Raw genomic sequence first — 25,234 nt, forward strand, 5'->3', positions numbered from 1 at the left:
CTAGGAGGGTGGTGAAGCACTGGAATGCGTTACCTAGGGAGGTGGTAGAATCTCCTTCCTTAGAGGTTTTTAAGGCCCGGCTTGACAAAACCCTGGCTGGGATGATTTAGTTGGGAATTGGTCCTGCTTTGAGCAGGGGGTTGGACTAGATGACCTCCTGAGGTCCCTTCCAACCCTGATATTCTATGATTCTATGACTACACTTCTCAACTAAAGTCCTGGACCTAACATTACGAGGCCCACGATATGGGACTAAGATCAAATGACTGAAGAAATCTGTCCGCATGTCGTATGAGTGAATGTGCAGACCACTGGACACTTGGGACATGAATGTATTGATGGGTGAAGCAAAATGGACAAGAAACAGTGTTTAGCCCACTGGGTCATTTTCAGTTCATGCATTATGCTTTTCTGGTGGGTAAATGTCCTGCCCATAAAATAACAAAAAGCAGGGGAATGTAGTAGAGAGAAAGAGAGTCTGGAACACAGGGCCTGATGCAAGTTTGAGGCCTGAACCAAAGGCTGTGAACCAGAGTAGGCCTAGCCTTGGCTAAATAACAACACTTGTAAATTTGAAATACATTTCAGAAGGCTTCTAGTAAAGATACACCGCAATCTAGTACAAGATAAGATGGTTTGACAGAACAATGAGTAGGGAGGTTGTCTCCAAGATATCAGGAACAAGGGGAGGTAACAAACAGATGTCCTGAAATACGTAAGGTGGTATGTAAGTTGTTTATCCCAGTGGTTTATCTGAGTCTATAATGTTGGGGTACCTTGCCTTGATCCTTTGTATGGCCTAGGGCAGAACTTCCCAAACTTTTCTTATTGCATACCCTCTTCCAGATCTACTAGCTGCCTGCATACTCGTACCCTTCTCCTCACCGATACTTTGTGCATTCTTCTTAACGCTACCTGTCTTTAGCCATCTATCCCTATTTCACTGTTACATACAGATATAGTTATACTGCGACATATACAACTGGAAAAAAAACTACCCTAAATTCTAAACTCCGTTAGACTTGACAGTTGTTGGGCAACTGAACCCATGCTGTATGGTGATTGGAGGGGAGGGTGCTGCACATCCGCATCTCTATGTATCTGTGTTCTCATTGGTACATCTTGAAGTAAATTAACTGCCGTATTTTAAATAATAAATTCCCACAGAGTTTTAAAACTTCGTCTCAGTAGCCTATTATGAAAATGCAATAAATAAATAAAATCCACCATTACACAATTTCTCCCGCATACCCCCCCCCAGAGCGGTCTTGCATATCCCAGAGGTACACGTACCACAGCTTGGGAACCCCTAGCCTAGGGGACAGCAGAGACTCCTGCTGTTGACTGAGCCACTCCTTGCCACTGGGCACTAATGGGTTAGTGTACCTGTAACCACAGAGCCAGGGCACTAGGGCTGTGCCTTGAGAGCAGTAAATCTGGCCAAGTGCCTTTGTCACCAAACCAGGCCCGTGGTCTTTCTTTATGAGTAACATGGAGGTCTGATGAATTAGTAGGCTGCATTATATCCTGTTAGGACAAAACCGCTGAGCAGCCTGACCAGCGTTACCAAGGCAACAACATTGCAGCCTTTAGTAATAAACCAATACTGGACCTTGCCCTAGGACTTAGGTGAGGGACAGACATCTGGATGCCTATGGGGAGGCTGCAGTGTGCATGCTCAGAGGCTGAAGCTTAGATGATTAGGGTTCAATCCCAGCTCTAATATCAACTCCCTTGGAGGCTTTAGTTAAGTCACCGCCACTGCCTCCAATGTACCATGTGAGAAACCAGAACACAATTCCTCACATACCAGCCCTTGAAGGGGCGGGGTGACAAGCAGTTAATGTTTGTGAAGTGATCTATACAGCTGCCTAACATTCACCAGAGTGCACGCAAAACCCTTCACTGACTGGAGGCTTAGCACCCCAAGACCTCCCCATCCCCATCCTCCACCAAAGTTTATTTGAAAGTTGGGGTACCTTGGAAACTTTTCTAAATGTTGGCAACTATTGATAAGCAGATGGCAGGAGATGACATGAAGATCACTCCTTTTTACCTGGTATTGCAGAGAGGTTTGGGAGCACCCATACAACTGTCACACTGATCTTCCCCGAAATCCTCACGTTGTCATTGGACAAGAGTAATTTACATTGGCAGGGGAAAGTGTAAACAGAGTTCCACAAGCCCACTGTAAACTCTCCCAGTTGGCTCTGAAATTCAACCAGAACTAAATATCCTGAAAGAACTGACAGAATGAACACTTCACAACACAACACATCGGATTTATTCATCCAATCCTATTGGTATCAAAGTGAAAATAATCAGTTTAAGATCATCTCTTGGATAGGCGCCATCGAATAATTTACATCTAAAAACGAGGCCTTGCTTCATAAGGAATTTGCTATATAACATACATAGTATGCCATCTTTAACAAATGCTTAAAAGAGATATGATCCTAAGCATTGAAGAGTTTTATAAAAGTTTACATTCTCATCCCATGGGATGTACAGAACTATGTAGTTTACACAGTTTTACTATCATCCAAAACATTACGTTTTAGATACATTAGGCATAGCGAGAACAAGATACATTGTTTCCATAGGAACGTAAACACAGCGTGTCACTATTGACATGCTTTCCCATACATAGTTATTAAGTCAGTTCAACATGGACAGTTTTAAAGCATTCTGTTCAGCTTATTAGTGATTAATACAACCATCAGGAATTCTCCCAACATTACTGGCAGCAAACTCATCGCTGCCCTAGATATACTTGCATCGGCTCTAATGTACAGAACATTCAGAATCACGTGCACGTTCAGGGCCAGAATGCTTGGCTTGTAAGGGGAGGTTGCACTGCTCTCATAGCACAAAGCTGGCCTAAAGCCTGTGGAGGATTCTCCCTTCTCAGAGAACCTCCATGTGCTGTGGAGCCACCTCAGAAAATCCTATATACCCCCCCACCTTTTTCCTGGTGTGGGAAGAACAAAGACAGAGTGACCAGTACACCCCCGCGCCCCAGTGATGCATAGCTCCAAGGCCCACTGGTGGCTGGCATGGTTCACATCAATCTAAAAGCTGCCCTAATTTGCCCTGAGAGACTGGCCGAAGGCTGAGCCAGTTGAAGATCAGGTAGGATTGCCAAAGGTGGCCCAAAGTCTCCCCAGCCAGACTTACAGTGAGTGCAGCTCAGTCACCCTGGAGGATCTGCCCCAAAATATTCAATTTTTTTAAATGAAAGGATTTTTCTACTTGTATAAAATTTAAATAGCCCACAGCATGTAAAGTGCATGTACAAAAAACACACAGTGCAGGGAAAGTCTCCAGATAACAATATTCCCAAAAAGGTGTTTTCTCCTTCGTATTGTTGGTTTGCTGTCAGGGAACATGTCATTGCTTGCTTGGGATACATTTACCAGAGTCAACACATCGGTTAGCTTAATCATCTGTGCAGTTAAAAGCAGTTCACATTTTACAGCTCAAAAAGGCACTATTTTATAGACAAAATTAGCTTGAAGAGACAGATTTCCAACTCTGACCAGCAGACACAAGAAATCACTAGAGTCAGTCATATTCTAATGTTGGTGGTCCCCTAACAATGTTAAAGTAGCCAGCTAAAGCGCCCAGGTCTATGTACAGTGACCTTTGCCTTTTTAACAGCTCCGATTCCTCCAAACTCCCCGTACATGAAGATGAATCTGAAAAGGAAAGAGGTGAAATGTGTTAATGCTTTAGAATCTAAGATAAAAACCTCATTTAAAACACTGCCAACATTTTTAATGGCCTAATTTTTATTTTTTACTCTTTTTTTGAACTTATTCAAAAAAGCTTAATTTTTTAAACAAAATATTGCAAGTCATCAGCATCTCCAGAGCAAAAAAAGGGCCAGATTAATTCAATGGACGTGGGTGGACTGGAACTGGTTCCTGATGATAGAGCAGAATGAAAGTCGTATCTGGTCTCTAAAGACCCATATACCAGCTGGGAATTGCCAGAGGGAAGCAGAGCTCCATCATCCCCTCAGCCAGGATTCCAAAGGAGAGGCTGGCGTAATAGAGGGAGCTCTGCTGGCATTATGCCAGTTGAGAACTACCCTCCACTGCCCAGATTACATCTCCCCTTAGGCCGTGCAAAGTACAGAACTGGAGCTGGGTCTCTGCTTTACTTAGCACGATTTCATACATTGCAATGGTTCTGAAGAAGCTATTGCAACCTCAGAACTCCCTCGAGCACTTTTATCATGAGTGACCTGGGCACTCACACGCCGAACTCAGAGTCCCAGATTAATGGCCAAATGTCCCTTGATCCTCAACAGAGCCCTGCCGCTGGACTGCTGTAGCGGTCAAAGGACTGTGCACCTAACAAAGCAAACAGCAGGACCATGATAGCTCAGTGGTTTGAGCATTGGCCTGCTAAACCCAGGGTTGTGAGTTCAATACTTGGGGATTTGGGGCAAAATCAGTACTCGGGCCTGCTACTGAAGGCAAGGGACTGGACTCGATGACCTTTCAAGGTCCCTTTCAGTTCTAGGAGATGGGATATCTCCATTATAGAAACACAGTTTTATTTTTATTACTTTAATGCTGCTAGGGTTTTGTTGTACTGTATTACTGATTATGCATGGGCATAGGTGTGATTTAAGTCATTTAAAAATAAAGTAAATAAAAGGAAGTGTTTCACCAGGGTTGGGGCTTTTGTTTGGTTGTGTTTTGTTTTTCTAAGTGCCTATTGCCAGGATGCGTCCACCAAATATTTTAAAAAGAAAGGAAAAGAGAAATACAGGCTGTTAACAGCTTGGCGGCGCCAGATCTCCTTTCGGACCTGATATTATATTCTTGAACCCCGTAAGATTTTAACTGGTTCATGCCTCACCCTTCATAAGCATGTATCGCACACAGTATGGTGGCTTGGTATGTGAGTAATCATTTGCTTTTTATTTTTAAACAGTTCCTTTCAGAGGCCTTGCATGACAGTGCTGACACTCCTCAACTTCATGGTCAAGGTATAAAAAGTTTTTAAAATAAAACAAGGTCATATTAAAAAACTCCCAAACTAATACCTAATAATAAAACGGCCTTAGTACTGGAGAGAGTTCAAACAATTCAGTAAAGTAATATGTACTTTTATAAAACTGCCCTGGAGGACTGCCAGGGTTTTCTGGCAAGCTGATTCTTCTGGAATTACAGAATTTAGGCCAAATTCTGGTCCTACTGAAGTCAATGGGAGTTTTGCCACATTTTATTGAGACCTGCATTTGACCTCGTCTTGTCAAGATTTTTACTGAGTTCTCTCGTCAAGAGGCCCTGGAGCCCTTGAGCTTTATTTGTGTCAGTGAATACAATGTAGATGGGGAATAGAGTATAAAAGCACAAGAGCAGGAAGCCTGCTGTTGTACCTGCAATGTTTTCTGGCAACTCCAGCTCCTTCCTTGTCAGCAGCCTTTTCCTTTCAAACAGGGCTGAGTCCAGACTTTGGCATCGTGGCTGGTCCTCTGGTGGAGGATGCAAGGCCTCATGTTTTAGTAAGTCTGCAGCAGACAGTCTGTGATTAGGGTTCCTTTCCAGAGCAGCTTCCAGCAGCTCTCTCATGCTGGTGCTGCAATCCTCTGCAATGTCCTCTAATGGGGGCGCTTGCTTGTGTATCTAGCAAACAAGAAAGAAAGACCTCTCAGCGTTAAGATGATAACTTCCTCGTTGCCATTGGCAGTTTCGACAATTGGGAATTCCCCTCTCATAACTCACAAGTTATAAAAACTTGCCACTCTGGCACTTTGCTGAACAGTCACAATGGAACAGGTAATCATGCAAACCTCACCTGTTTTCAGGTTTAAATGTAAACCGAAGATTCAGACTGGTTCAGCCAAAGGCCTGTACACCTTTTAAGAAAACTGGAGCCCATTTAAAGCATTATGCATGAGGAAATCGCCAGGCTTCAGTGCAAAACTGGGTGAAATTGAGAGGTTTTTAGTTAATTTTTCTCTGCGTTTTTTAGGTTTGTTCAAACCCCATAGCGGCAACAAATGTGAACCCACGTGCACTTGAAATGACTGGGTTTTGCATAACTCTAAGCTCATCCTCACAAAGCATCCAAGTGCCGTAGAACTGTAGCTGTTTAATCTTAATATTGGCTCTCTCTCAGTCTCTGTGTCACCTCCTAAGTTATCACAACCTGCTTTTTGTCTCTCTAATATTTCTTTCAGAGCTGGGCCAATGGCATCATTTCTCTGGCAGCAAATACTTTCAGACTCCCCTGGAAGGTTGGGGATTTACGAACAAGAACCCAGCAGGCTCGCTCTCTCTCTCTCTTTGGCTGGCTGATGTAAGCTGTTCTATGGATACTTACTATATAGAGGTACGATGGGTATGAGGTGCGAGGGTATCGATTCACCCACGGTGGGCTGCCAGTCTGCATGTGAATGATGGTAGCCCCCATGCTGTAGATGTCCGCTTTCGTCGTGTGACCTCTGCAGAGTATCACTTCGGGGCTCATGTAAATCTGGGAAGGGCATTCAAAGGAAGGTGAGCCTCTGCTTTTGCCTTCCCCCTAGGTTAGGCACCACAATTGGACAGTGACAGTCCCCCTCCCCATTTGTTCAACTGTACACCCTGCCTGTCCTCAATACGCAGCCATCCCACTTTCCAGTTCAGCCTGGAGAGAACTTCACTTGGAGCCATCAGCTCCATTCAGTAATCAGCTGGCCAGACTACCGGAGGCACTCCCTCTTGCTGGGGATGAGGATGCTGCCTGCACAGCACTCCCAGAGCTCATGGGCCTGGGGAGCTAAATTTCAACAGGCCATTGCATTGTCCACCCATTAGGTTTGCAGGCCAGTATATTTGCTTTAGTTTACATTTCCCCCTCATCCAATGCCCTCTGAACAACTGGCATTATCCGAAATCACCCTGCAACAAGAACTTAACCTTGGAATGCTCTGTGGCATTCTGTGCCATGACTCTGGCAAGTCACACACAGCATTACCACCAATTACCACTCAGATAACAGAGGTGTGATTGCAATATAAATACCTGCCTAGCAGAGAATAGCAGTAACCATCCCTCTAGAGCTTTCAGAGGCAACACAGTGGGTCACTGGCAGCTAGGCCATCCACTGATTTCACAGCAACCTTGCATGCCAGGCAGGCACTGCTGAGGGTGGGGTTGGAGGGAGATGAAGGCCAGCAGGAAGCACAGTATGAGTCTTTCCTTCTAGGCCCTAAAATTCATGGGATAGCCTGTGTGTATTCCCACAAAGCTTTACCTAAAGTTTGAGTCTCCCCACCCCCATTCTCCACAATCCCACCTATGTCTCTTATGAGGCTGCAATGCACCAACACCACAGCAACCACCGAGGACCACTGCCCCCTGAGTGTCTTTTTTTTTTCCTCCCCACAGGAGGTGGAAGATATGTCTATGCACTAAGGGACTGGATGAATTTGCGTGTGCCTTGTGAAGGTACAGGACTTTGAGCACTTAACTGGCTTCACACTACAGAGTCATTTAATCAATCCTACATAAATAAGCAAGTGTGTTTTTCTCACTAAGCAGAACTTGGCTCATGCACTCTTGGTCTCATTCTAAGCAAGCCTAACTCCACCTTTCCATGCCACAAACCTAAATATTCCCTATTTACACACATCTTCTCCCTCCCTTGGAAAGTCTACCTCAGGATTTCACCTCTTTCCCACCACACAGCTCCATACCCAACACTGTCATACAGAATGAAAAGGCATTTTGTCAGCTTAACAGCATGGAGCTAGTTATTTTTAGTAAGGTAAAAGTATCTCTGTTCTGAACTCTTCTGACTGGAAAGCCAGAAAAAAACATTCCAGCATCCTCCTGAAACAAAATGTTCCCTGAAACATCAATTGCGTCTTTGAAACGTACTAGTCTGTGCTGCCCTTGCAAGTAGCACATCACTCCTCCGGAGAGGGTTATGTAAACGTCTCCTTTAAACACATACGTATTCTTTGCTCGGAAAGGCGATCAAAATGACAAGAGAGTCAGCATTTCAGCGGAAACATTTCCTGTAGCACAGCCTCTTTGGCAATACTAAGCAAGGCCATGCTTTCTTCATCCATCCAAGCCAACTGTCTCTTCTCAGTTGCTAAGCAAGAATCCAATCCTGGAAAGACTTAAGCCTGTGAGGAGCCCTATTGGTTTATCCAAGAGCTTACAGCTGTGCGTAATTGGGGCCTAAAATATATTTTAAGCACCTATATGGAGGAATGTCAGGTTTGAGGATCCTGCTGGGGCTTAAGCGAGAGCTAGGCATCAGGTGTCCAGGATGGAGGTGGATTTGGCATGCTCACTAGCAGAAACTTAGGCACCTAGGGAATTTAGACGTCTACAGGATTGGCTGCAGCTGAGCAGGGGATTTGGGATCCAAATGTTGGATTTGTGGAGCTATCCCTTGGAGTGAAACCCCAGCCCTACTGAGGTCAATGGGAGTTTTACCACTGGCTTTAGTGGGACTAGAATTTCGCCCTCGGATCTGGATTTAACCATAGTTAGTAAATTGACTAGTTTGAGGATAATAAATAAAATTTACAAGATAGAACAGTCACATTTCCCCAGTCACTAATCTAAAAAGTCAATTGTAATTAAGACTATGCCACAAAACGAATTAAGTGCGAGAAAAAAATGATTTTTAAAAAATAAGACATTAATTTCACTAAAGTCTTCTGGAAAGTTTGAAAATCATTACAACGCAACAACAACGCAATCACAGGGCTTTCCTCACACATTCTTACCTCTGTTCCTCGGAGGTCTTTGGGGTAGTAGGTGTCGTCTGTCATTTGAACGCTTAGACCAAAATCCACCAAAACTGCCTTAGTTGACATGAAAACAATGTTGCTGGCTAAAGGCAAACAAACAAAAAGAGATAGGGTTTTAGGGTCTAGCAAGCTGGTGCCATTTATTGTGCAACATAAACGTCTTGTGCAGAACTAGAACGGGAAAAGGGAATAAGCCCAAGCTCTAGACGTATGTTCAGCCTATATGTCACTTCACAGATTAACACCCATCACTGGCTGTAAATTATTTAGCCCCAAGCATCAGGGCCGGCGCTTTCACTAGGTGACCCTAGGCGGTCGCCTAGGACAGCAGGATTTGGGGGGCGGCATTTTGCCATCCTCGGTGGAAATTTGGCAGCGGGGGGTCCTTCCGCTCCGGGTCTTCGGTGGAAATTCGGCGGCGGGTCCTTCACTCGCTCCGGGATCCACCGCCAAAGTGCCTTGAAGACACAGAGCAGAAGAACCCCCGCCGCCGAATGCTCAGAGGAGGAGCGCTGCCGCCTAGGGCGGCAAAAACCCCAGCGCCGCTCCTGCTAAGTATTACATGGATCTTATAGGTCAGACTATTTTCAAAACAGTGAAAGCCACAGGGATGGCATTGACAATTCTACAAGGGTCACCTTGAGGTGTTTGGGCTTCATGGAGCAGGTAAATGGCGTAGCCGCCAAATCCTTAGGGGTCTTGGGATTCAGAGCAGAGAGGGATTTCACATGTAGGGTTTTTCTCTCTACAGAGCTCTGAGCCCTCAGCCTCATTGGCAGCTGTCATAATTCAGTTGGCACAGTGCCACTGGCTTCCCTCACCACCCCTGTGCCTCACTGCCTCTCCTGTACATCTTAGCAGTGTGGAATTGAATTTAATACTGTTCAGACCAATAACTTCTTGATGGTTTTCCTAGTACAGTAACTCCTAGCTTAATGTTGTAGTTACGTTCCTGAAAAATGCAACTAAGTAAAACGATGTTAAGCGAATCCAATTTCCCCCTAAGAATTAATGTAAAGGGGCAGGGGGTAGGTTCAAAGGAAAAAAAAATTCACTAGACAAAAGACTATAGATATAGATACAGATACACACACACACACACACACAGTACACACAGAGTTAAACAAAATTTAATACTGGTTCACAGCAATGATGATTGTGAAGCTTGGCTGAGATGGTGAAGTCAGAGAGTGGGATATTTCCTGGGCAATGCCTTACTGCTGAATGATGAACTAGCAATTGGCTGAGCCCTCAAGGGTTAACTCATTGTTGTTACTGTAGCCTCACACTCTACAAGGCAGCACGAATGGAGGGAGGGAAGACAGCATGGCAGACAGACACACACCGTGTGTGTGAGAGAGAGATGCGCATTGCTCCTTTAAGTACGCTGACCCCACTCTAAGTACATTGCCTTTTTAAGTAGATCAGCAAGCTGAGACCGCAGCTGCTGCCAGGAAGCTCCCTCTGTCCTGAGCCCTGTCGTGTGTCTCCCTGCTCTACAGAAGATGGGGTAAGCAGGGTGTAGGAGCAGAGGGGAAGGGGACACCCTGACATTAGTGCCGCGCCCCGCCCCCCCTGGCATAGCAAGCAGGAGGCTCCAGGGAGCAGCTCCAAGGCAGAGGGCAGGAGCAGCACATGGCAGTGGGGGGAGGGACAGCTGAACTGCCGGCATTTGATAGCCTGCTGGGCAGCTGCCGCACAGGGAACTTAGGGGAGCTGATGGGGGGCTGCCAGTCCACCCTGGTTCCAAGCCCCCACCAGCTAGCTGCAATGGGCTGCTCTTCCTGCACACAGTGAACAAAGCAGGCGGCTGCCAAACAACGTTATAAGGGAGCACTGTGCAACTTTAAACAAGCATGTTCCCTAACTGATCAGCAACATAGAATCATAGAATATCAGGATTGGAAGGGACCTCAGGAGGTCATCTAGTCCAACCCCCTGCTCAAAGCAGGACCAATCCCCAGACAGGTTTTTGCCCCAGACCCCTAAATGGCCCCCTCAAGGATTGAACTCACAACCCTGGGTTTAGCAGGCCAATGCTCATAACAACAAAATAACGTTAACTGGAACGACTTTAAGTGAGAAGGTACTGTAAAAATGATTGGGAACAGAGCATGCACGAAGTGACTATTCCACTGGCCACAGGCCTGCTCTGAGTCTCTTTCATGGTTTCCTACACCCATGCAGGATTGTCTTTTAAAACAGAGTGCAGATTACATACTACAGTCGTTATCCTGGAACCTGAATGCAAGTACCAAGTAATCTGCAGAATCACATATTTATTATGTAGTTGTATCTTTCAAGGTAGTGAACATCATAGTTTAAGTTGCAAGAAAAATCATTAGTGTTGTTTCCAATTGCTTATAACTTAAAATAAATAAACAAACATAAAAACACCCAACTCTTTGGGGGATGAAACTTTCCATGTTTAAAAACAACCTATGGGTTGAGGTTGTTTGTTTGTGTGTGGAAAGTCTGAGCTAAATACCTTGCAGCCATTCTTCTTTTCAAATGAGTAGTGGGAGATGTGTGTGTTTTAAAAAGGGGACTTTCTGCTTGCCCAAAACTCAAAAACCAAAACCGCATCCAACCTTGTGGTCCCTGAGAATCTGCCTTCGTACAAGTTGAAAAATTAAGCAGGCTCGTCATTTTGCACCTTACTGGTTCTTTAAGTGAGCTTTCAGCTGTTTTTCTGGTTATGAGTCTGCTCTCTGGTTTCACAGATTTATTAACATCTGTTAGCACAGTTGTGAAGACACAGATTAATACAGTACGAAAGTGAACAAGAGAGTGCAGAACGTGACCCTGCTAGAAACACAAGTAGTAACTGAGATAGATGCCTGTAACTGCACTTATTGTTCCCTAGACTACAAAGTTTGAGATAAGTGTTTGAAATCTTATCTGGGTAAGCTCTAGCACAAGACTTCCAGTAACTCCTCATTTTGGCACGGATGCAAATACCAAGGGCCTGATCCTGAGCTCACTCAAGTGAACGGAAGGACGCTTATTGACTTTCATGGGCTTTGGATTGGGCCTCAAAAGAGCAGTTTCTTGATATCACAGCATCTTAGCCAGGGGTTAAAAATAAGGAGCTCAGAGAGGTGCAGCTGAAAGCCAAGGGGGAGTTTCTCTTCCTGGCCCTCGCCTGATGGAGGTCTGCTCCCCTGAATTTCTCCTCCACTGGGGGATGGTGAAGGGAGGATTTGCTGGTAGGGGAATCTGAAGCGGATCCTGGAATTTGAGATTTTCCCACCAACAGAACCTGGAGGGGAAAGAAATATTGTCCCAGTTGGGAGTCCTTTTTGACCTCTTCTCCCTTAAAGACAGATTCATCCCTTCCACCAATGCCCCCTCTCTTCTACCTGGAAGGCAAGAGGGAGACACCCACTGCAATCTGCTCCTCCTCCAAAAGGAGACAGGAGACGCCATTGCTAGCTCCAGAGATTTTACATAAATTCATTTCTGAAACTTCAACTTGTAGAATGGATGAAATATCTAAAAGCTCCAGGAAGCAGAGACAGTCTCCTACTCCCCCTCCATTTTCAGTTGGTTTTGCACCAATACACATTCTCCACCACGGTCAAGTTCTTCATTCAGATAGAAACAGGAGGAGGGGACCACTACTGACATCCCTCTGCCCAACTCAATACACTGTACACACATGTTCTTTTGTCTGGCTAGCTGAAGGCTGCTTGGCTCCTTTCAGACATAATTCTCCTCTTATCCCCATTCTCTTGCCAATGACACATCTCGTTACCACAAGATGATGCAATGCAGCACCACCACACAGCATCCAGGCCTGTGGTAACACCAATCAAAACTGGTGCTCTCAAGCCCGTCTTTTGATCTACCTAACCAATGCTCCTAACCCAGCCCAAGCAGGGAAGTGAAAAGTTGCTGGAAAATTGGAAAGAAAAAAAAAGTTTAAACTCTTTAAAACGTCAAATATGTATCAATTATTCTATGTGATCCATCACTCATATGTGATGTTTAGAAAGGCTTTTAATTAATTCCATTGTTACAGTCAATGACTGAATTGCTCTGCAAGATATTTACTGGAAAAAGACACACAAAATGCAACTAGGGAAAAAAAAAGATTTAACTTAATAGTTGCGACTGTTTCAAAGTTTACTTGTAAGATTAAAAAAAAAATCACATGCACAGATTAAGCAGCTTTTGACAAACTACTGGGGCCACCATTTTGTGTATTGTTACTCTAACAGTAAGTTCAGATGTTTCAAGTCCTACTTTTAAACCCCCACGTTTAGCAAGAATCAGCTGCAAAATAAATATTAGAGACCAAATACTAATTAAGAACCATGCTTCCCTGAGAAAGACAAGCAGGATTTGACCTCTGTGGTGTTGCTGGGCAGAAGTAATATTTATGGGCTCTAGCACTTACAGGTGCCTTGATAGAAGGTAAACTATAATCCCCAATAAAAAATTAATGATGTGCCTAGTTCAATTACAGAGTGGGAACAAAGTCTCAAACAGCAATGCAAAGCCACAACACACACACCCCAACAATGTAAAACTAAAACAGAAGGGCAAACTGTTCACCCTGGGACAAAACAGACAGAGAGAGGTAAAGTTTTGAATCAGAGTGTTTGTTTGAACTCTTCAGGTTCTTTTTTTCATTTTGAGTTGGATTACTTAAGGGGCTGTAACGTTTCGCCCCGGAACAAACAGCGATGTTTCCGCGCACCAGAATCATTAAAGAAAAGCAGTAAAAAGATAAGTTTAAATAGCTTCTATTCTGAAGGCCTGATATTGTGAGATACTGAGTGTCAGTCAGCCAATTCCCCTCTAAGGCCAATAGGATCTGATGGTCCTCAGCACCTAAAAACTGTCCTCTAAAGTAGAAGCATTAAAAAAAAAAGTGTACGTATTCCATGTGTAACAAGGAAAAGAAAAAGCCTTTTAAAGAACGAAAGATACATACGTTTTATATCATGATGGATGACTCCTTTTGAGTGAAGGAAATCAAGTCCTTTGAGGATATGCTTTGTCACCCAAATGATCTCGAATTCTCTCATAGGCCCACAGCTCTCCAACTTTTCCATGACAGATCCTCCCTCTCCTGCTTCCATAAAGAGATGGATAGTCTCATCCCACAGAATAGCACCATATAACTCAGCAATGTTCTCATGGCGGAAGCGGACCTGGATTTCAACATCTGACGGTTTGAACTGTTCCACTGGGACCTAGCAAATTGAGACAAAATGAAGACAGACCAGCTTGAACAAAACTTATTCTGAAGTTAGCCGTTCTATGGCCTGGTGTTCTATATGTTAACTAAAATCAAAGGCAAATACAACTATTTACTCATTAAAATAGGCTTATTTTTGCTCTCTTGAATTGTTCCTCCTTTCTATTTCAGATACATCCTGTGTAAAACAGACACAACTTTTGGACTTATGCCCAAGGGGACTGTAATGTCCCAGACAAAAGCGATTTAGCAACATCCATTCCCATCAAAACCTAAAGGAGTAGGCAAAATTCTGACCAGACTTCCTGGCTCAGGAGAAAAAAAAGAAAAGCTGCATTTTCCCATTAGCCATCTGAAGTCTCATCTATATGCTGAGAATCACCTGCTGCTGCTGCTAACATCTGACTGAACAGATGTGTCTGTCCCTACTTACACTTGCAGCTAAACAAACAAGTGCCAAACTAAAGAAGTCCCAGTTTGGGTGCATGGGGAAAGCGCATGTGAGCTCCTCCTTCCAGGTCTTCTGCACAGAGGAAAGCCAGGTCCACGTTCCCTGAGCAAAGGCAAGGAGGGCACCCACTCTTGGCACTGTTACATGGCCTATAAGAGGGGATGGGAAGCCATGGAGCATGGCTTCACCTGAGCTTTAGTTTGGCCCAACGTGATTATTACTAAAGACAATATAGTACTTTGAAGATAAATGCAGAGTTGTTTTCATACAAGAGATGGGCCTGAGACAAAACCCTAGGCTGTGGAAAATCATGGATTTTTTTCTACTTATCCTTACAATACACTCAAAGCAAATATGGAAATAGCACATATTTAGTCTCGCTTAAGCCGATATAGGAAAGCATTTATACATGAGCTTAAGTCCCAGTGAAATCAATAGCATGTAAGTGTGCTGCTGAATTGGGACCTTAATGCAAGCCTCTCCCATTCAAAAGAGAGTCAGGATGAAATCGCGGCTCCATTTGAGGCAGCCAATGAGAGTTTTGCCACTGAATTCAGTGGGGCTAGGTTTTCATCTCCAATGTTGTGTCATACTGATGGCTATAAGATTTAATATAAAGACTTACAAAGAATACTAGTTAGGCAACAGGTCTGCTCAGCACTGCAGTTACACAAATCATTGTACGTTTTCAGAATGCTGGCGCCGTTACCTTTTACATCCCCAAAATGAGGGTTTTCCTCTAAAGAAATGCACGTTCTTAGAAAATGCAGAATGCAACATTTCAACTTTTTGCTGACAGTACAGCAGGAATAAAAAGCCATGCTTAGTCATTCAAACACTAAGAGCTATTGAAAAAAAAATTATTAGTGCAAAGGTTAATTTTAGAACATTCTCTCCTCCCTCCCCCCCCCCCCCCCCCGCCCTGCCATCTAATCCAATAAAACCAACAGCGATACCCCAACTGGCACTGAAATTAAATGCAGAAGTATCCTCTTTTAATGCGTTAAATAGATCACATTGCACTATATTTATTTGGGGAGAAAAGCACCATACTAACATACCAGCTTGCAGGCCATTCGCTTTTTTGTCTCTCTGTCTTGAGCCAAGTAAACTTTCCCAAAAGCTCCTCGAGGAATAAAATCAGAGCCAATATTCCTGTAAGTCAGCTTCCATGGAAACAAAAGCACATCAGAGTCAATTTGATAGCGCCCATTTTTCGGAGTGATCTATACAAGAAGAAAAAAAAGAAGCAAAGAAACAAATGTTAGAAAGGTAAGTGCTTCAACTTCAGAAAATTCTACATGTGCAGTCATCATGTCATCACTTAAGTCTACTTAATTCAGCACTTCCTGATCAAACACCTTTGCACACATGTGATTCCTATGATAGTATTTATTTAGAAACATAGAATGAGAATAGCGTGAGGCCTACTCATTACTGGCAGATATATTTACATTTTTATCCAATGATTAATCTTCTATAAGTTGCAATTAATTGCCTGGCAACACCACCACATTTACTGAGACTAAGCATGAGGGTTGTGCAAGTGTACCTGAAGGCTTGTTTGTTCTTTACTGGAATCGGATAACCTGTTATGCCACATAGCTATTACTCACAGACTATGTTACCAAAGATGAGTAAGACTTTCTGCATTTCCCAACATCACATGTAGTGCAGGGGAATAAGACTAACAAATGATCAAGAGATGAGATTTTCTGCAGCTTACTAAAATGCAGAAATATGGCTTAAACTTTGCCATGTGTCCTCACATTGTTTGAATTATACCATGAAACAAAGTTCTACATGATTTTATAAATCTGTAAGTGTTATTGATGATATACTAAGCACTTCAATTTTTGATGCTATTATACTTCCAGTGAATAAGTTTTCAATTAATTCAGTCTTATTTTACTATAAAGATATATTCCAGATATGGCTAGTCTGTTTTCTGGGATTTAACAAGGTTCTGAATTCACGTAAAGAAACAAAAATGGACCAATGCAGTCCAGTAACTCCTTACTTAAAGTCGTCCGGGTCCCCTTATAACGTTGTTTGGTAGCTGCCTGCTTTGTCCACTGCTTGCTGAAAGAGCAGCCTGGTGGAGCTAGCTGGTGGGGGTTTGGAACCAGAGTGGACTGGCAACCCCCGAATCAGCTCCCCTAAGTTCCCTGTGCAGCAGCCACCCAGCAGGCTATCAATTGCCGGCAGTTCAGCTGTCCCTCCCCCCACTGCCATGTACTGCTCCTGCTCACTGTGCGGGGGAGGGAAGGGCTAATGTGTCAGGGTGTCCCTGCTCCTCGCTTACCCCATCTCCATAGAGCTGGGGGAGGGGGAAAACATGACAGGGTTCAGGACAGAGGGAACTTGCTGGGAGCAGTTGCTGTATCAATTTGCTGATCTATGAACTTAAAAAGGCAATGTACTTAGAGGGGCAATGCATCTCTCTCTCTCTCTCTCTCTCTCTCTCTCTCTCTCTCACACACACACACACACACACAATGAGTTAACCCTTGAGGGCCCAGCCAAGTGCTAGTTCATCATTCATCAGTAAGGCATTCCCTGGGAAATATCCCACCCTCTGACCTCACCACCTCAACCAAGCTTCACAATCATCACTGCTGTGTATAGTATTAAATTGTTTGTTTAAAAGTGTGTGTGTGTATATATGTGTGTTTGTAAATATAAATATAGTCTTTTATCTGGTGAAAAAAATTTCCCTGGAACCTAACACCTCCCCCCCCCCCCATTTACATTAATTCTTATGGGGAAATTGGATTCACTTAACATTGTTTCGCTTAAAGTCGCATTTTTCAGGAATATAACTACAACGTTAAGCGAGGAGTTTCTGTACATTAGTTTCACACCTGTGACGCAAGGTGTCTCACATACTGTATTGCAAAGCACCTCAGTTGCACACTACATAAAATAGCATGTTGTGGAAATTAATGTTTTTAAAGTGTCATTCATGTAAAAACAAATCTGATCTATCTATGCTTTAAATAACAGAAGAGGTTTTTCAATAACAAAAGGATTTTCTCAACTGACAAAACTGATATTTATGTATTTCACCTACCTGAAAGAATGAGATTGTACATATTTAATATTAAACTTGTTTCAATATGTTAAAATAATGAAAGCTTTTTGTTTATATTTTGATGATTATGAGCAGACACAAAGACCAGTTGTTATATTTCAAATTACACTCCACACACATTGTGGATAGTGGAGCAAAAACTGATGCAAAAGAAGCATACATTTAATGTCCATCTCTCTGTTCATTCTGTACATTACTAGCACAGAGGCTGAAGAATGTAATAAGTTTTCCAGTAAAACAACATTTCATATTTCTCAGAAATGTTTTCATCTTTTAGAAATTAGCAGATACATTGGTAAGAAACTATTATGGCCTCTCCCTCTGCCACAGATCAACCGTGAGTTTTCCCCTTATAAAATTTCTTATATTTTCCGAGACCACAAGACATCATCAGGAGGTTCTCTCCGCTTCCAAAATTTTGCCAGAGCAAACTTTGATGACTCTGTCAGAAGGTGCAAAAGCAATTCTGTATTCTGGAAGCCACAGGACTTTTTATCTTGGAGCCCTAAAAACATATGAATGGCTCCATGGGAAAACCGAGACCAATGGAGCAATTGGTAATTTCACTTTTGTTAAATCTAGCTACTGGGTTGTTTAGAAAATGGAGATGCTTTGAAGTAATCTTCAAGGTTCAATGGTAATTTTAAAAAACAAGATGAAAACTTTATTAAAAATAAACTAAGAATAGAGGCCAGAATCTGTCAAACATCACAATTTCTGGTGTGCTAACCCAGCACATTTTGTGAGGGCAATTGATCTCTCACCTCAGTGGAATGAGAAACTGAACATGTAGTGAAACATGTTCCCTAAATTATGATCACCGTAGGATGATTTATTTATATCTCATTTAATTTAAAGTGGCTTGAAAAATACACAGGTAACTTGGTTACTAAAACACAGGATATGATAGTAACTAAAAAAACATAAGCCCTGTAGCCTTTTCACTAAAAGGGCAATTCCTGCATCCCAGAATGAAGTCCTTGAGGCCAAGCTATGTAAGTGAGTGCAAAGGAATGGGATGGAGGGACAGCTGTCCCACCAACAACTGCATGGCAGTGGAACCACTCGGCTTCCACTGCAGCAGACCAAAGATGACAATCATTCTGGCACCTACCCCGCCTCTCCTCCACTTTTCAGTGGGCAGAGACTGGTGGATCCACATAGAGGTGACCTGTTGGCAATACCCTGGGCTCCACTCCTCAGTTGCCTAACTGGTTGCCTGCACCCACACATCTGTTATCTGCATAAATGATATGCACACAAAATAACCATGTACCTAATTGAAAGTCTACCCAAGTGCGTCACAAATATGCCGCACAATATTTTCAATAGTTTCTATGCATAGGCTAAATAAGCAAAGCCACATTTCACAGTCATCTAGTTTAAAAAGTGAACATATGTTCACAAAAATACTGCATATTTTGCAAAACTTATTCCCAATTGTCTCAAAATGTTTATGATTGTGCTAATGCCTTGCCAACACAACAGACAGAACACATCGAAAAGGGGTGTTCTGGTGATGGGGGCCATGCTAATATTTAGATTAGGATAGAGAGGGAGAGAGAATTTTGAACCCAAGAAAAGAAATAGTCATGGTACAGTATACAATAAACAGTGCATTTGAGAGTTTAGACTCATTTGTTTTTCATTCAGGTTTAGAACTAGTCTCTGTTATTTATATATGCTCAATCTTTAACCTGAAGGTCTTCTGACAGCTGGAAGGCCACCGTATTAGGAGATTTAAGGATGACAAGAGCTTTGAGTCAACAGAAACAAATTCTTCATACCCCATGACCTAAGGTCAAGAATTAGTGAAACCACCAGCCCTCACTTTTAGATTTCCACCAACTCCCAGTGAGCTTTTAATTTTGAATCTTAGAACATGTAATAATAGGACTGCTCTGAAAGCCATCACTCATAGTTATCATTACTCACGGCTGTGTATAAAAGATAGGCTCAAGTCCAGAGTTCAAATGTTCCCAAAGTTCAGATCCAGGGTTTTCAGACTGGGGACATATATCAGGATAACAAACATACCTCTCTACCTACCAAATGCCAAAATGTGGGATGCAAAGTGTGGCAAAGATCCAAAATGAGGAAGAGACACACACAAAAAAATCCTTCCTGGAAACTTTAAATGCTCTGGGATTCATTTGTTTTGTGTGCATAACTCTTTCTACCACTCTGTTCCACGATGGTTTATTTATGGATGTAAGTAGTGTTCAACAACAGACTTCTATGGTACGCAAATAACTTTGGGACCAAAATGAACGATGTACCTCAAAATGAGGGGCATTTGAGAGTTGTGGTAACAAAGCGTATTGTAATTCATAAACAATCACTGCATTGCTAACCATTCCTTATTGTAATTTTCTACAGTCTGTAAATAGATTGTGTGTATATCAGATTATCACATTTTGTACCAGTAAGCATTAAGAGGGAGAAGTAATTCTATTGAGATACACTGTTCCAATATTGAATTTAATCAAAAAGCATCCCCTCAAAAAGTCAAGTGGAATAATCTTATTGATCACTCTTTTCCTTACAATTATGACATACCTCCCATTGTTATTGTTGGGTGTCACTATGTCAGTGTGTGTTTAAGAATTTGTAGGTTTGTTTTTAGTTTGCAGTAATTACATTCAAAAATTTCTATTCTCTTTTTCATGCAAAATGACCTACCATGTTTAATAGGATTCCAGATTCTTGTCGTCTCTGTCCATTAATTTGCTTTGCAGTGTTGGACACCTGATTTGCAAAAGCGAGCAAGTCTTCCTCAGTCCCATACCTGACACATGACAGCAAAGAAACCTCTCTTCCACGGAATAATAAGGATTCTGTACATCCCCCATTTTGATTTGTTTCTTGGCACATAGTAATCAGACTGTCTTCGTAAACTGCCAGCTCTCCATTTGGGTAAAAGTTCTCCATAATGTCTATCACATCAGACACATTTAAGTGCGTTAGCAACAAGTCGATCTCCCCTTTATTGTCACTATCAGTGCTCATATACTCCATTACTATCCGGTTTTCTAAACTTCACCTGTAAAAGGCAAACAAAAATAAACGTTAGAAGCATTACCAGCATCTAAACAAATAGTTTTAGCTAAATAGGCACTTAAAGAACAGGATAGTGAATGTGTATTTGTTACACTATTAGATTTTAAATTGAAATCTTTTTTCCACATATAATTAGTAAATCTGCACATAATTAGCAGTACACTGAAGTGTTAGTAATATATCTTGTTTTTATATCAGAAGCGAACAACAGCTTTACAAAAAAGTGTCATTTCTCCTTCTCCACTATGACTCCCAAAGAACACTAGATAGCCCATAAAGAATTCAGTCATCAAGGATATTGATCAGCAAACAATGAGAGAAGCAAAATGTAGATTGTGTAACACCGTGGTACAAATTAAATGGTGCATCACCACTAGTGCCCACCACAGGATAATCTATACAGTATAAAAACTATGGGGTTTGACTTTAAGAGGCAAGTATATATATGCTACAAAACGCTCAGCAGTATTCAAACCTGCAAGAGCATAAGAGGATTCAGAGCAGCCAAGAAAATGCTACAGTTCAGTAATCTGAAAAAAGTATGTCTGTCCTCACCATCCTCCTCTTCGTTCCGGTTATACATTTGTTCTTCGTTTGTTTTTCAATTTATATAGAGCACTTTTCCACTAACAAAAATTTAAATTACTCCCCAACCCACAAATGCTAAGAACCTTCCTACTCAAACTGCATCCACACACCCAGCCCCCTTAAAATCCAGGTTAAATAAGACTAAGGGGGCTCTCTTTCATGCGGATTTCATCAGCCAATGAACTCTTACCTGAAATTAATTCTGGTTGCACTGCATAAAACCATTAAAAACACCCTAATATAATGAGTTCAATCAGATTTTTCTGTATATTCAGTCCCTCTTCACAGTTGACGACACAAAATTCTGCACTTTTGTTCGTTCTTTTCAAAACACTCTGCAAACCTGTCCAGAAATGACAGACCTCATAACACTGAATGACTGCCCCATGCTCATATGATCATTCACTTCACTGGTCTCATGGAAAGAAAAGCAGAAGATCATAAGGTTCAGATAAGGGGAATTTTTGAAGAAAAAACTATGAGTGCACATGAGAATCAAAAAGATCTAGATTTCCAAGTAGGGTAGGAAATCAGTCCTGCAGTGTCGGTTTCCACGTTTTAATTTCTATGCCTGCCATTTGGAAACACAAGGGAAAGAGGATCCTGCCTTTCCTCTAGAATGGAGTAAAGTGCATTCCATTCACAGATCTTCTGTTTGCCCTTTCCATAATCTAATACACCCACGTACTCAGGGTAGGAGAGGAAAACCAGAAAGTGACACCTAAGCGGACATAATCTGCTAAGGCTGTTAGGAAGTGCAGCATGCCTAGCTATAGTTTCTGGTCAAGATGTTATCTTTGTTCCCCTCCCTGTGAGGTCATGGAACCCTTCTGGCAAATATTTCTCAAGTCAAGAGCATTTACGTCAGAACCAGCATTGGAGAAAAGTAAAGAAAATGACGTGGCTGACTTGGCTGATAACGTCAGACCACATGCTGCAGGTTTGAGTGTAGGTCAGGAAAACTCAGCAGATCTGGACCACGGAAAGGGAAGTGGCAGCTCTGCAACATACTCCCCCGCTTTTCTGCAGTCCCTTCAGGCTCCATGGCTAAAAAGAGAAGGGGGCAGAAAGCAGCAGCATCTCCCCACACCCACGTGCAGCATAAATTAATGTTGCTGCATTAACCTAGACCAGTTCAGATCACCCTGTGCCAAGTGAATGCAAGCACATATGCCCCTGGCCTTAAGAAGGGGGCTTTAGGGGAGCTGAGTAAAGCATGGCACTAGCAGTAATTACTAGCATTATAAGGGTGGGAGGGACACAAAAAAACCCAGCATTTTGTAGCAGGCACCGACTAACCAGAGCCAGAGGCAGATATGAAAGTGGGTAGGGAGGGCACATACCAGAAAGCCGGGAGGTAATGCACTGGTGTGAAGTTTACTCCAATTACTACCCCAGCCGTTGGGGGAAAGGAAAGAGCACTGAGATTTCTACCCCAGTGCTATCCTTGGATCCTACTTTGGGGTCTCTCTTTTTGTATCAGACACTGGCTAGTAGACGTATACATGCCAATCCACTCTCCTGCCCACTCAAACTGCTAGAAAGGAGAACAAGCTTTATGATTCCTCCTCAAAGGGCTTGCTGGCTGCTATAGATGGGTCAGGTCCTTTTTACAAATCTGTACAGTGTCTGAACACACTTGCCAATCATATAAACTGGCGTTCAGCTAACACAATTACTGACAGCTATCATGTTCAGATACAATGAAATCTTATAGCATAGATAAGGCCTACCTCCCCAACAGCCTCTGTTAGAAGTAACTCCACTGCCTGACTTCACTGCTGTTTCTCAAGACTTTCCCAAGAAGCAGCATTTTACTCACATTGACAGTTCTGCTGTTGCCCACAAAGGTCTGAGCAGCAATGAAAATGGCCAGAATATTGTCAATTTTACTTATCTATGGCTTGGGAAAATGCAGACTGCATCAGAGACTTAGGAGGTTACTGCAGGTGTGAAGAAAGCAATGAACGACACTTTTTTTATTTGGAAGATGATTTTCATTACAATAAGGTTTAGAAAGTTTTTCTTTTAAAAAAAGAAAGCTAATTTCTGCAGAATTTTAGCATCTTAAGCACCACGCAACAAGGATGGCTCCCACTTGCCCCTGGCGAATTTACTATTTTCCCCCAAGCCCACTTAGTACTGCATATATTTGAATGTGCAAAATGGGGATCAAGTCACTGCCACTTTAATTCAGTGTTGTCCCAATATTTGTAGAAATCAAAAGTCTGTAAATTGGTTTTACTCATATTTTTAAATAGAATTCTGCTTTCACCTACAGAATCCAAATAAATAAAATGTATGCATGTATGTGAGCTGGCTAAAGTTTAAGCATGAGACTTCCTTTATCATCTGTCATCCCTTCATCATCATCATCACATGAACAATTAGCAAGTCACACTATTTTTCAAGAGCAGTTTTTAGTCACAAGCCTCCTCACAAAACAAAACAAGAAAAAGAAAAACTGTTGCTTTAACAACTTCTGCATTTTCAGTCTTAAAAAGAAACCAAAAACCCTACACATAACTGGAGGTCTCAATTTTCTGAGTCCCCGGGGCACCTGCATCCATGCAGGATTCCTTGCAGGATCAGGGCCTGAAAATGAAAACTAATTGACTCAATGAAACCACATCTCTACTTATCTTTTTCCTTATTTAAAAAAAGAAAAAGCCATGGTCTTACTGTAGTGTGACTGGCCATCAGTTATACGTAAAAGAGTGAATCCTGTATTTTTACTTTAAGTGATTTCAAGGAAAGATTGACAGAGCTTGAAAAGTACACTCTCCCACCATCGAAGAAGAAGAAACTTTCCCTGCAGAAAAGCCTATGCCATTTGTTCCTACAAAATTTAGGCTCTCAACAGGAAAAAAAACTTCTAGCCCTAATGATTGTAACTGATAACCTTCCCAACACAGCTATATCTATCTCCTTTAGTCTGCAGACAGACAGCTCCCATAAAACCGGAAGAAAGACACTTGCAGCAGTGTAAAAATCTAAATAACTCTAAATTGTCTTTAGGGCTGTTCAGATTGGGGAGAGGAGCCATGAAATTGACAAGAACCATATCAATTTCAATCTACAGCTTAAGGAACTCTACAGGGGAATTTTCAAACTTAACAAACTGCTGCTAGTCACAGGCTAATAAGGTAGACAAAACCCCTGAATATGGACAGTGCTTTGATAGGAATCCCAGCACCTTCTAAACAACATCCCTAGGCTTCTTATCATCACATAGTTCCTAGCCTTTGTTAGTACCAGGTAATTCTCCCATTTTTATATTTGCCACTAGCTACTGATAGCGGGCCAAATTCTATGCTGAGTTCCATAGACAAACATTTGATGTTACTTCATTAAACTCTGTGGAGTTACACTAGACTTACACCCATGTAATTCAAAGCAGAATTTGTCCGTGTCTTTATCCTATTAATTGAATATAGAGAGTGTGATGGAATATTTTCTGGACAGTAATCTTCATTAGGAGACAGGGATCCCTTCAAAAGGGTTTTCACAGGCAAACTAGAACATGCCTGCACTTCACTGCCACTTATACAATGTCATTAAATAATATGACCTACTACAACTGTGGTATCTTGAACAGCCATTTGTTCTATCTATATTTAAAGTGGACCTGGTCTAGAGTTTATTATGTAGCCTTTAAACAACAATGCTTAACATAGTGTTTAACTAATTCAATGGGAGGCAGAAAAGGTTCCTGGGTATCAGGGCTTTATCAGCTAGTTAAAACACAATCCTGGCCAACTCAAGCTTCAAGTGTGTGAGCCACAGACCCATTAGGAGCATACACAGGCATACCTTTGTGCATTACATCAGCTATGTTCCTCTTTAGCAGCGACATAATCTAATTTCCGGGGAATATGTTTTCTGACTACATCTTTCCGATACTTGATCTAATACAACTCGCCATAGTAAAATACATGACCAAAGCAGATAATTCATGGTGAGGCCATGTATGGACCTAGAACACATACTTCAATGTGGGTCAAAGGAATATTCTTTTTTCCCCTCTCCAGAAGTCCTTAAAAATAGCCTTCAGACATT

The 25,234-nt window shown here is 42.3% G+C and overlaps 1 protein-coding gene across 3 annotated transcripts in view; it reads right to left on the bottom strand.

The window, feature by feature from the left end:
- Nucleotides 1–2,261: 2,261 nt before the first annotated feature.
- MAP3K8 (mitogen-activated protein kinase kinase kinase 8) overlaps nt 2,262–25,234 on the bottom strand; it is a 28,364-nt gene continuing 5,391 nt past the window's right edge. For 2 of the 3 annotated variants that reach the window (XM_054020814.1, XM_054020813.1), the window contains exons 2-8: nt 20,210–20,570; nt 15,495–15,659; nt 13,716–13,977; nt 8,750–8,856; nt 6,343–6,495; nt 5,396–5,642; nt 2,262–3,698 (exon numbers count right to left, since the gene is read on the bottom strand). In XM_054020814.1, coding sequence (XP_053876789.1) covers nt 3,565–3,698; nt 5,396–5,642; nt 6,343–6,495; nt 8,750–8,856; nt 13,716–13,977; nt 15,495–15,659; nt 20,210–20,545 — 1,404 coding nt within the window. In that variant the 5' untranslated portion in view covers nt 20,546–20,570 and the 3' untranslated portion in view covers nt 2,262–3,564. Of the gene's footprint in view, nt 3,699–5,395; nt 5,643–6,342; nt 6,496–8,749; nt 8,857–13,715; nt 13,978–15,494; nt 15,660–20,209; nt 20,571–21,365; nt 21,426–25,234 lie in introns of those variants that run through there. The other variant, XM_054020815.1, reaches the window with a different exon arrangement.

This window comes from Malaclemys terrapin, chromosome 2, assembly GCF_027887155.1.
Source record: "Malaclemys terrapin pileata isolate rMalTer1 chromosome 2, rMalTer1.hap1, whole genome shotgun sequence".
Taxonomy (NCBI): domain Eukaryota; kingdom Metazoa; phylum Chordata; order Testudines; family Emydidae; genus Malaclemys; species Malaclemys terrapin.